General features: G+C 40.5%; 1 protein-coding gene across 5 annotated transcripts in view; it reads left to right on the top strand.

Moving 5' to 3' along the window:
- The window catches only part of PLPPR5 (phospholipid phosphatase related 5), a 196277-nt gene that overhangs the window by 148454 nt on the left and 34549 nt on the right, over positions 1–13274 (top strand). For 4 of the 5 annotated variants that reach the window (XM_039718446.1, XM_039718436.1, XM_039718466.1 and 1 more), the window contains one exon: positions 4200–4388. In XM_039718446.1, coding sequence (XP_039574380.1) covers positions 4200–4388 — 189 coding nt within the window. Of the gene's footprint in view, positions 1–4050; positions 4389–13274 lie in introns of those variants that run through there. The other variant, XM_039718428.1, reaches the window with a different exon arrangement.

The following is a 13274-nucleotide window of genomic DNA, read 5'->3' as shown; positions in this document are numbered from 1 at the left end:
GGTAGCTTATTTACATATTCTGAGGCTAGTCATATGATTTTTATTGAGCCTATTATACCAAAGATTGCCAAGTGTACAGTCAATTTGTATAGCATTGCAGTTACCAAAAATGTGTCTGTCAATGAAAATAAATTTGTAGTTGTGGTAGTAATTTTCTGAGTGGTAGGCTTTTTCCTAAATTTATCGTAGGAAAGATTAAACAATCGTTATTTGAGCTTTCAAGTACCAGTGATTTATTTCATTTCACACTGACAAAACTGTGTCTAAGTTTTTGTATTATAAATAGTGGTAGATATGGTAACACAGGCTTTAATTCTGAGAATGTACAGGCCTTAGGTACATGATGTCCCACTGGTATCCCAAGTTTCTCTTATAACCCATGAAGAACTATACTTCTTAATTTGAATACAGAAAGCAGTTTTTAAAAGATTAATTATATTACTGATGTAAATACTGACTAGACAACTAATGTGGTGTGACTGCTGCTCATTATATCAAATTCAATCATTTCATTGCTGCCTTGTCCTCCTCCTCATTTGTTTCATCTCCATCTGCTCACTCTCTCATATTACTTGCACTGCATCATATGAGGTACCCAAGCTTACTGGGGCAAAATCTTGTCTTCTATGAAAAATATGGTCCAGTTCTACATAATACTGCAATATAAATACAACAGTAATGCTTATGCTGCTACTAATTTTACCATTTTTCTTCCTGTTTGAGTCTTGGAAAATATAATTCCTATTTTGGAGCTAGTTTAGCTATGTGTCAGTGAAAGTTAAGAGTAGAATTGATGACATCTCACTACAACTCCTTAAAAGAAGGGTGCTAGTCTAAGCTAGTCATCAAAGCTTGTGTCATTACTCTTACAAGTGTTATCATAAGAGGCTGGTATTTTTTAGGATGTAATGAATGACATTTTCAGAAAATGATTCATCCTGCCCTAATGTAGTAGAGCTTAGTCACCTAATGGAGTTGTCTCTGTAAACTGCATACTAAGACCATAGGAAAAACTTACATTTGGTGCCTAACTTGTTTGAATCACACTGCAAGTATTCTGTGTGAGCCCCCATTTCTGATGCTGTGTTGATGCTGCTCCAGCTGCTAGGAAATTATTTTTATCTTGCATTATTATAGTCCTACAAGCACACATTTTAGCAGCAAATGTCCTGGGTTTTAGGATTTACACCACAGCATATCATTAAACAATTCACTTTATCAATTAAAATGTCCTTTTAGTTGTCTCTTAAAAATATCTGTAGAGATTATAGTTCATTCTGTCTTTTCCCTACTGCTGTGCCATCAACACAGATGCAATATTTGTCTCAGAAAGGGCTGGGTTAGTGTATTAGTGTAGCAGTGTGGAGATCTAACAGTGAAACAGTCATGGGGCTTCAAGCGTCTGACACTCTGATAAAGCATGAAAGAGGTTAACAGGAAAGATAAAAATAGTGGGATGATTTGATATTAATTCTTATTTTCCTTCCTATTGAGAAGGCTTTGTTATGTTGGCTCTGTTTCTTTACTGCCATTTGCCAGAGCAATGTTTTATAACTAGAAAATACAATAAGCAGTGGTGATGTAAGCAAATGAAAGGTTAGTGAATTTGGTTTGGCATTGGAAATACCTCTTTGTAATAAAGGTCATGATTTCAAAATATTGCAAACAAGTGTGTCTAAGGTTTCTCTTTGTCTGCCCTGCTCCACATTGTGTCTCCTCAGCTGAAAATTTACTTAAAATTAGGTAGCAAATGAAAAGAACAAGATAAACCTATGAGGAACATCAGGGGAACTCTTACTCTGAGGTCAGTGGCAATATTCCCAAGGAAGTTAATTTCAAAACAAGTCTGTCAGTTATCTGAGTTTCAGCTGACAATTTAATATATGAATAGCCTTCTGGAACAAAAAATGTGGGTTCTGGGCTTTTCTCTGCCATTCTTCTCTCGTGCATGTCACTGTGGTTGCAGAATACATTTAACTGGTTGCATTAGTCACTGGGGATTGTGTTCCTATGCTTCTATATGTTTGGTTTAATATATGTTTGCATATTCAACTGTGCAGGCAATAAACATGTTCATTATAATAAAAAGCTATCTCTGCTTTTACTTGGTCAGCTAACTGTGGAACATTGGTACATCTATAAACAGAAGTTGGTTTGTGATAGCAAAATGCAGGACTATTTTACCAGCTGGTTTCTGGAAAAAGATTGATTTTCCTCCATGCAAATATTTGAAAGATATATGCCACCAGCATTTCTATGGGGCATGCACTCAAACAGAACTGAAGAGCTGAGTCTTGTGCTCATTGCAGTCCAGCTGTTGACTTTTGTCTTGGGATCAGGCCATACATCCTAACAATGAGGGTGTCTGTATGCAATTTCTGGGATTACGATTTTTATGTGTATGGTAATGTATATTAGACTGTGCTAAAGAAATGGGAAAAATAGAATTTGTGCTAGGCAGAATTCACCACAAGATGTCTCATGTCTCACTACAGATTTTTCACAAAGGTAGGGAGCTATCCAGCTAAGTCTGGTGAGTGCAGTGCGAATTACATGATTTAGATTCTTCTGGAGAGTGTGTTAAAAGCACATAAAAATAGACTGGATGTGGAATCCAGACATGACGAGTGTGTTCTTCAAGGGCTGATTAAAAATAAATGCATGGAGACTAACATCACTGAATATTAAAAAACTCTCAAGAAAGGGAGGAAAATGACCAGTTAAAGCCAAAGTACAGCACTAGAAGAATGATTACTCATTATAAAACAGGGTGATCTAATCTCATTTGTTATTTCTTACCACCTTTACTATGTAAGATAAGTGTCCACTAAGAGTATTTTCCACCCTTGTAACATTTGGGGTGGGGTGTGTACCTTTAAGTAACTGTTTTATCTGTTGGCTCTGGGGATCCAGACTGGAGCCCACACATGCGTGAATCTGTACAAGCCTTGGGCACAGTTGTCTATTCTTATGTGTATTGCTGTATATGTATTTTTAAATAGAACTCTTTTGTGTTCCTATGTGTATGACTTCTCTCAGCACTGGTGCAGACTCTATTCTTATTCTAGGATGTTACTTGAGTGAGGATAGATTCAAGGCCAGCCAACAATTTTCTTTATAGCTGTTAAATAAAAACTTTAAGTGTTAATTGTTTTCATAGCTATCTATATACCAAAGACTCTGTACTTCAATTCCCAGTTTTGGAAGGATTGGGGGTCAGGGTGGGTAGTTGTGGGACTGTAGGGAACTTCTACTGCGGCCAGGAATGAGCGAGAGCACAAGCTGATTGTATAAGTCAAATGTATTTCACATATCTGATCACCCAAACAAGCAGATATGCTCAGGATAAATGCTATATATTTACAAGTTTTTAAATATAAATAAACACACTAAACTTATTGGGTTGGGGGTATGTTAAGGAATCTAATTTTAAACTCCATGATGGCCTCTTTTGTTAACACACAACTACAATGTATCTCCAAAACTGCTGCCATAAAAGCCCATAGAGCAAAAAATGAAGAATTATTTTCTTGTAAAATCACAGTATCACACAGGAATACTTGGAGGTGTTTAAGGAAAGACTGGATGTGGGAGTTAGTGCCACGGTCCAGTTGACGAGGTGCTGTTAGACCATAGGTTGGATTCAATGATCTCAGACGTCCTTTCCAACCTAACTGATGCTGTGCTTCTGTGATTCCATGTTGAGATCCTTCCCACCCAGGCCAATAGTGGCGATCAGCGTTCCTGCCCGGGCCCGTCCGAGCTGCGGCTCTTGGCAGTGTCGGGGCCGCTTCCCGCCGGCTCCGGGACGGGACGGGACGGGGCGCACCTGCGGGAGCTGCCCTGTGCACGCCCGTCCTACAGGTGTGTGTGTCGGTGCACAGAGGGACCCACGGTGGCCCCGGGGAGGAAAAGCGGAGGGTTCCCTTACTAATCACGGCCGCGGAGCTGTGCCGTGGGAGCCGTGCGGGGGCCGAGCAATTCCCTTCGCAGCCCGGTCCGGCGCGGCCGCTGCTCCCGGGGCGGGGCGGGGCGGGGCCGCCCCTGCCGCCGCCGCGCGCCGCTGAGCCGCCCCCGCCCGCGGTGGATGCCGCCGGGGAGCGGGCGGAGCGCGCCGCCGGGGAGAGGGGCTGCCGCGGCCGCCGGAGCCCACGTACATGCGAGTGCCCTCTCCGCTCACCAGCATGCTTTACTTCCAGATGGTGATCATGGCAGGGACCGTGATGCTGGCTTATTACTTCGAGTACACGGACACCTTCACCGTCAACGTGCAAGGCTTCTTCTGCTACGAGGGCGCGTACCGAAAGCCCTACCCGGGCCCGGAGGACCGCAGCGCCGTGCCGCCGGTGCTGCTCTACTCGCTGACCGCAGGCGTGCCCGTGCTGGTGGTAAGCAGGGGCCGCCCGTGCCCGCGCTCCGGTGACTTGTTGGGCCGGGCCGGACCGGACCGGGCCGCGGGTCCCGGCCGGAGCAGTGCCGCCGGCGGGCGGGGACCCTCCGCGCTCCGGGGCTGCGGCCGGCCCCGGAGCCCCACGGGCAGCGCTGCCGCCCCCGGCCCCTGCCCCACCGTGCCCATCGCGCCTCTCAAGTTTATTTTTAGCACCGGTTTATGTAACTGCCAGTGCCTGTATTTCCAGCCCCGTGCGACTCCTTTTGGTAAAAAATTATCTTTTCTTTTTCGAAACGCGCGTCGCTTGCAGATGGGCAACCTGAGGAAAATCTGGCTTTTAGCAGCCACTTACTGATGTGTCATCCGGTACTAATTAGAAAATCCCTCTGTCAGTTTTGTTTTCTAAAAGTCAGCTGGTACGTGCAAGGAGCAGTTTTACTTGATTTAGTTGTCTCCATATGTCACAGTTACTGATGTGTGTGCAAACGAAACCTGTGTCTCTAATTGAACATGATCTTCCGTCAATCAGTTTTAAACAGGTGTGGCTAAAAAGTGATTTATTTAATCGATTTTCTATCGGGTACTTTTTTTTTGGGAAACGGCTAAGGGAAAGCTTTTTGGAAAAGCAGTGAGATTCCTTTCAAGCTGTTGAAGGTACTCTGTTGTCAGATAACGAGGGCATTAGCATCATTCAGTGATCCCTCACCATACTGAGGAGAAAAGACCTAGAGGAGAGCATTTGACTGTTGGGGATGGATTATATCTAGACTTACCAGGTGCCTGCACAGCTACACATGCACAAAGCCCTTGTAAAGAGTTGATTTTTATCAACTGTAAGCTTTGGAATAATAAAAAATGCAATAAGAAGAGGCCTTTTAAGATAGCAATTTTTTTAATCATAATAACTCTTTTTCAGGAAAATGTAACAAAATAGGAGTCGAAAAAGCCTCATGAGGCTAAGGCTGTGGTAATCCCAGACACAATTTCTGCTTTTGTAGCATTATGAAATCTCAGATGGTATCAAATATAAAACCTTATGGTCAGGATCAGCCTTAGTGTTAGGACTTGGTTCTCTTTTTAATTTTTTTTTTTCTCCCAAGGGATTCAATCTCTTCATTTGGCAAAACCTGTTGTGTAGCATTTTGGCTTTGTTGGGTTCTTTTGATTTGAACATCAGTTATTTGACCACTTTATTTACCTGTTTGTTCTTTTGAACCCCTAAATACTGTTGAGATTCAAAAAGGGAATTTTGTTGTGTTTTGTTCTGCTGATGCTTCTCTGATGCTGGTGTGTGTTGTTTGTTTTGCTTTTAATTCTATTTCTTTTGTTTGCCTCAGGAAGTTATAAAGATTATGTCAGATATTCATGTCGAGCATCTTTTTTCCTGTTATGTGTCAGCAAGATGGATTGGTAGTTTCCATTCATTTCCTGGGTGCTAGATGATTACGTCAGAGCAATCTCCATGACATTTTGGGTTGGCAGTCTTGTAATTAGCCTTGCTAAAAAGCTAATAATAGAATTTAATGATACTTAACTGTGTTTCATCTTCCAGTCACCAGTCTTTTGGGCAGATGACATGGGATGTCAGGGCATGGAAAGCCACATTGTAGATGCCTGTGTTTCATTTTTTAAAAAAGCATTTTTATTTCATTTTATTAAACAAAAATTTAGCTTCTGGGAATCTCATTGATTTAACAGCATTAAGTCTAATAGTTAACTTTATTAAATGGGTGGATTTTTCAGGTTTTGCATAGAGTTGTGTTCTGATTTGCCTTGAGCAATCCTCTTGGACTTAGTGTTTACCCAGGATGGCACTTAGTTGTACAGAACAGGTACATTGCCTTTGCTTGTTCTTTTCATTGAAAGGAATGGTGAAAGTAAGATTTCTTCACCAAAACAACTTGTATGTTTTCAGTTGTAGTAGATTTCAGAGACTAGGTTCCCTTCCGTTTTGTTTATTTCTTGTCTATGACATTTTGGATGTACATATTCTGTGTAATTTTGTTTCTACAGATGAAATACAAATATTAATAATGTAACATAGCCCTGTTTTGGTCTGTAAAGACTACATGCAAATGTAGGCTAGTGAAGGAAATAGATCTCTGTGAATGCAATTTCACTTTTTTTTCCCACAATGAGTATTGTCCTTGAACACAGGATATTAAATAATAAAATTTATGAGGGTTTTTTAAAAAATCCTTTTTTTTTCTTGCTTGTTTGGTGTATGGGATTAATGCTCTTTCTGAGGTTATGAGGTAGAGCAGCAGAATCTTTACCTTGGTGTTAATAGCAACTGAGGTTTTCTTGAGTAATGGGACTTGTTTAATTGGAGCCATAGAGTGCTTCAAGTTAAGCCAGTTTATCTTAATGTGACTCAATTAATGGCTCCATTGGCTTGAGTTTGAGTGAAGTTGCTCAAAAATCATAAAAAAATAGTTTTTCTAATGATTTTCCTTTCTACCTGCCTGCTAGTAGAAAACTAAAGAAGTAAAGAACCAGTAGCAGGACCTGTCTTGATGAGCATCTCATCAGCAGTGGTTCTCTGGCTGCTGTGAGGCTGCCACGTGGCTGCTCATCCAGAACCCCTGTGCCACATCGGAGATGCTGCAGCAGCCCTGAGTGTCAGGCCATGGGCTTGAGCTGCGTGTCTGCTCGCAGGGCAGCCACAGGCATGTGCTGAGACCTGAATAACAGCCTGTGTCATCTGACAGGGAGGTACTGTGAGTCCTGGACATTTTCTGGTTAGTCTTTAAAATGCTGCTTCCTGCTCGTACATTCCTACAGCCCTGGTGCAGCATTGCTGCCAGGCTTTCATTCCTGAGCCAATCTGTTTCCTCAGCCCATCTGCCCCCATGCCATCCAGGGACAGCTGCAGCTGGCTGGCAAGGCACAGGTGCTCAGGAGTGTGATCTGAGAAGTGCAGTCCCAGGGCAGAAGCAGAGATTGCTTGCTCTGCTGGAGTGCTTGACTTTTTGATGGGGTTTTGGCTTTTTTGTTTGGGTGTTTTTGTGTGTGGGGATTTTTTTATTTACTTATTTTGTTTTGTTGGGTTTTGTTCATTTGGTTTGGTTTTTTGTTGTTGTTCAGGATTTTCTTTGGGTTTTATTTTTTTGGTTTTGTGGTGGCTTTTTAAAAATTTCTATCTTTTGAGTCAAGTGCTCTGATATGGGGAAGGGAAACTGACTGAAGGAAAGAAGTTTTGTGCTCTGTACTTGGGACTTACTGGGTTTGTGTATCTACAGTCTTTGGTCAAGTAATTACCATGTGTTTACCAAATATTTGGTCAGCCATGACTTGGTGGGCAGCTGGACTAGATGATTATTGTAGGTCTCTCCTAGCTGAACTATTCTATTCTAAATATCTGATAGGCTGTGTAGGATCTAGTATGGAGTCAAGTTGTGCTATTCACTTTGGCTGTAACAAATTTGTTGTCTGCTAAGATGTCTGTGCTTAAAACCCCTGCAGCTTCAGAGTTGCCTGGAGAAGCTGTGGCAGCTGGCAGGTTCCAGGCCAGGCCCATGGAAGGTGTTCCTGCCCATGGTGGGCTGGAACTAGATGAGCTTTAACATCCCCTCTGACCCAAGCCATTCTATGATTCACAGGTATTGCAGCAACTGTAGGAAACTTGTAGAGGAATCCAACAACCTTGCTCTAGGATGAGAAGAATTTTTTTTTTTTTGCTGGTTTCCTAGCTTTTATGTAGGTTCCATGAAATGAAGATACATTATTATAATGTTGGTTTTCTCTGGGTTATCTCTAGAGGGTGTAGGCACTGTTTCTTATCTCCCAAATACATTTTGAGTTCTTCTACTGGAGAATGTTGAGGGTTCAAACAGTTGCTTTTCTTTAGTCTGTTTTTCAAAAAGTGCTGAAAACAACTGCAGCTTAACATATAATAAAATATATTGTCCCTTCCAGTGTTAGACTTTTATGTGTGGAAGGTCTCCTAGATCATACTTTTAGGCACAGGTAATGACTTGAGTGAGTAGATGTGTTTGCATAAGGAAGATTAGGCATACAAGCAGTAATATCTTTTTAAAATGTGGATGAGGTAGAAATTGCAATCAGAAGAGTGGAAAAGCCCTAATTATGATATTCTGTGAGGGAAGACTGAGACTTGGGCAGAGGCAGTGCTCCTATCTTTCTAGTGTCCATAGCACTAATACCCCAAAATCTCTGGTATACTGAGGAATTCTCAACACATGGGGTTTTTTTTATTTTTGTTTTTTTTTATCTTAAAGTCAAATGTGAAGGTGACAGGAAATAGCTTCTTGATTTGAGTCTATTCAAATATGTAATAAGCATAGAACTGCTAGTTGAGGGCTCAGTGCTATTTAAGCCATTTCCCAGTGTGCCAGTTCTTGCTCAGTGGGCTGGTTGCTTTTTTAAACTTGTTATGACAGATGTAGCTTGGGAAATACACGTCAGTCTAATCCTTTAGCTTCCAGTAGAGATGTTTTCTAGATCGGTGAGGCTAGTGTCTCATGTTTTCAGAATCCATAGAGTGATCAGTTCTGCATTGTTTCTTTCTGGTAGATGTTAATAATTTTGACCTCTTTAAAATACTGTGAAGTGCACTCAAGGATTCTTTTAGTGATTCCACATACTAATATGGATTATTTAAAATGTCAACACTTTTTAAACAATAAGTGGTATAAAATGTGATGTATTAGACCTAAGATATATGCTTACTGCCATATAAAAGCTAGGAGGAGATAATGACACATTTTCATTAACATATTTAAACAGTTCAGTTATGCAAATGGTGTTTGCTTTTATTTCCAAGTAACAAATATGTGATTACAGTACTTATCCATAAAATATACACTTCTATTTGCTTAGGCAAATTCCTAGCATATTTGTATTTTCTCTGCAAACCAATTAAAGACTAATTTATTTTAGGATAATACGTCTAATGTCTTCACTGAAAAAAATATTTGCCATTGAGACATGAAATATTGGATTCTCTTTTTTTTTTTTTTTTTAAGTGGACTGGAGGAATCTCTAGATTTGGCACATCCTAAACAAGGAATGGATGTCAAAAATGAGACATTCTGCCTTGAGCTTAGCTTTAGTCAGTAACTTTTTCCTTTGAGGAGGAAATTTTGAATCCTGGCAAAAGAAAGACTGTAAAGTGAAAGATGCAATATAATTGTTCTTGTATCAAGTTTACTGTACCCCAGTACTTAAGAAAAAACAACATCATTTGAGAAAATTGAAAAAGAGAGGCTACCTTTTGAAGTATGTGCACAGTTTTCCTAAGTCTGCTTTCTTTTTCACCGTCTTTGCTATTTTAGTAGCTCCAGGTCTGAGTAGCTCAAGAGCAGTTGAAGAATATGCAGAGACCTGAAGGAGATGCACATAGATCTATGTGATGTGACTGGACAGAATATGCAGAGACCTGAAGGAGATGCACCACTTGATTCCAGCACATAGATCTATGTGATGTGACTGGATGCCTCCCATCTCAGTCCTCCTATCTGAACCTGCTAGTACCTATTTTCCTTCTGACATCTGTAATTCTATGTGCTGTGGCATCAGGGACTGATCAAATTTTATCAGGCTGAGTTATCAAAACGCTCGTGGCAGAGAAGCTTTTAGTTAACCTGTTGTTTGCTGAAACTATGGTACTAGTGTGTAACTTAGTGCCATACATGAAAAGGGGTTCTAGGTTGTGATATCTGGGACATCAAAATACTCAGTTGTCTGTTATAATGTGAGGAAAAGCATAACGTAGAATGCAAGTGCTGAAAATATTTTCTGTGAATTTGCTGTGCCTCATGCCTGACCTGTTTCTTCATTCCTCACCTTAGTCAGGAAAAGCCACTACTTTCACAGGTGTTCCTTCAATCTACTTCAGGCTGATTATTTTTCTACTTCATGGTTGGTACCAAGTCAGTTCAGCTTCTATGGACACCTTGACAGTATTGGAAAAAAACTAAAGCACAGGGCCATTCCAGTTTTGTGAGACCCTACTGGAGTACTGCATCCAGCTCTGGGGCCCCCAGTGTAAGAATGGACCTGCTGGAGGGAGTCCAGAGATGGATCTCAAAGGAGATCAAGGGGCTGGGGCATGTCTCCTATGAACACAGGGTGAGAGAGCTGAGGTTGTTCAGCTTGGAGAAGTGAAGGCTTTGGAAGGACCTTAGAACACCTTCCACTACCTAAAGGGGGCCTACAGGAAAGCTGGAGAGGGGACTTTTTACGAGGGCTCATAGTGATAGGACAAGGGTTTAAAGTGAAAGGGTGTGGATTTAGAATATATGTTGGGAAGAAATTCTTCACTTTGAGGGTGGTGTGACACTGGAACAGGTTGCCCAGGAAAACTGTGGATTCCCCATCCCTAAAATTGTTCAAGGCCAGATTGGATGGGGCTTTGAGCAATCTGAAGGATTGGGAACCAGATGATCTTTAAGGGTTCCTTCCTACTGAGGCCATCCTATGATTCTCAGAATTGAACAGACTTTTCTCCTGGTCTGCTGCTTGAAGAAGTGACCTCTGTGCATCCTGAAGGAGATTAAATTGTTTTGTCATTTCTTCCAGAAAAGAATCAAGGAAGCTTGATAAATAATGCAAGGATGAACAGTTGCCAGCAGCTGTGTTACAGGGCAAAAAAATCCCAAGGGTATGTAGCAAGGTATTCAAGTTTTCAGTTTTAAGTGCAACTTACTGAAAAAGGTGTACATACCAGCATAGGTATGCAGCATACATGCCAGCAAGGGATGCAGTCTATCCTAGTGCTCTTTTTCTGGGAACAGTGAACTTTTATTATGATATCTGAACATCTCATGATGTTTTTGATAAGACAGTGATAGAGCAACAAAAGATTAAAGTTTTACATCCTGACTCATATGAGTTGGGTAGACTAAGCAGCCTCTGAAACCAAATGGGAATGGTTTTGAGAAACTAATTAGCTAATCAAAGAAAATAATTCCTGGATTATTGAAATAGGTTACGTATCAAAAAGCTAAAGCTTTTTAGATTTATGTGTCTTTCTCTTGCTGGCACATTTTTCAGCTGTTAAAACCTTACATAAATAAGGAATTGCCAGTAAACTTTGTTTACTCTGTGACCACATTGTTCTTGCAGGGCTCATTTGATCCCTGTATCATAGCCCTGTTTCAATCTGTGTGCTCAGCTGCAACTTCTTTCCTTGATAGGTTTCTTGTTCCATTCCCACATGTTTGTAGGAAAGATAAAACCTGCTGCATTTTTGTTTTGTTTTTTGAAATATGCAAGTACTGGGGACTTCAGGAAACCACTCTTTGTGGGGGGAGGAGGAATGCCCTTGTCTGGAATGCAGAAGTTTAAAGCTAAGGGAAATTTATTTCATGCTCCTCCTTTGTGAATGGATAATTGCTTTGCAACTCTACTTAAGAATAAAAAAATAAATCACGCTGTTAGGTCTGCAGTAACTTTGTGTACCAGATGTCAGCATTGGCCTGTTGGGACACATAGCAAAACAAATACATGATTTGATAGTCTGATGCTGGCTTTATCTCAGCATTAAACCACTAATCCAGCAGAGCTATAACCTGGAGAAACAATTAAAAATTCAGAACCACCGTGTGTTTTCTTGGGAATTCTTCTTTATCTGTCTGTCTTCCTGTTGTGCTGTGATGGCTTACATGAGCAGTGCCTGCAGAAGTTATGTTTGTACTTCCACTGCAAAGTATTTCTGCTGTGTTTAGTATGCATGTGATTTACAAACACTAACAATATCGAGGCCATATGCTTCATCCTTTGATGGGTTCTCTGGAAGTAAAGTGGCAAGCAGATGTGAACAAGGCAGGCAGGCTTCTGTTTGCAACAGCTGAATGCCTGCTTGTCCTACAAACGATGCACTTATGTTTAAGTGAGAAATTGTTAATCCAACTAATCCTGAGTGATTAAGGAGTTTCTATCATTGTTTATAATCTAAAATAGTAGGCTTGAAGTAATAATCAGTTTTTTCAGCTGAACAGTTCTTGCTCATTGTACATCATGCAGGATTGAGGAGATGGGTGTCCATATGATAAATAATAAATGACAGCCAAAGTAGAATTGTAAGTAGCTTTAGCTGTGTTTTTTAGCCTTAAAAGCAGAGTGATGTTTAAAAAGCTTTATACGCTCTTGCAGCATCTCTCAGATACACTGAAGTGCATGATGGCCCAGCTTTCATTGTGCATGGTTTTTTATTTAGCAGAGATGTGGTAACCTCACAGATTGCAAGTAAAAAGTCCAGCTGAAGTGGATATACCATGTCTCTGGGCTTTAAGGAGGAATATCTATTGAAAACAAAGTTCTTTGTATTTGCACACAGTACAGTGACCATGGTGTTGGACAGTGACTAGGAAAGCAGATCTAGCACTTGCTGTCTCTGGTGGGCAAACTGCCTTTGCGAGGAGCACTTCTATTTACCTGTGGATCAGAATATATTTATTTTCAATGTAAAAATACCAATAAACCTGCAGCAGAAAAATGACTGTATGTATTAAGGCTTTGTAGAATCTATTAGTGTAAGAAGTTTTTCAGTACTGATTCAAAACAGACTCTTAATTTGGGATTCCACTGGGTATGAGGCATTTTTCTTTCTCTACTGTTTCTTCTTGCCTCTCATCCATGTCAGGTTAAAGAGTATGTATGAAGGCATTCTGAGTTTTTAATTTTCTAAATAATAATTAAGAAAAAAGCAGCTACCAAGAACAGAGGTCAGCCTAACCGTATTCTGCTATCCAGATTTTATTTTTTTTCTTTCTCTGTACAGCATATAGAAACACCTGTTGTTTTAGGTTGGTAGGTTTCATGCTGTCTCTAAAAAGGATCAGTGATACATTTCATTTTTTATTGTTCAAATTTTGAGTAGTATTTTGGGGATTTCTTTGATCAATGTATAGTTTGGCTC

Source organism: Passer montanus, unplaced genomic scaffold (assembly GCF_014805655.1).
Source record: "Passer montanus isolate IOZ18808 unplaced genomic scaffold, ASM1480565v1 scaffold103, whole genome shotgun sequence".
Taxonomy (NCBI): Eukaryota; Metazoa; Chordata; class Aves; order Passeriformes; family Passeridae; genus Passer; species Passer montanus.
The sequence above is the reverse complement of the archived record's forward strand: the minus strand, read 5'-3'. Positions and strand labels throughout refer to the sequence as shown.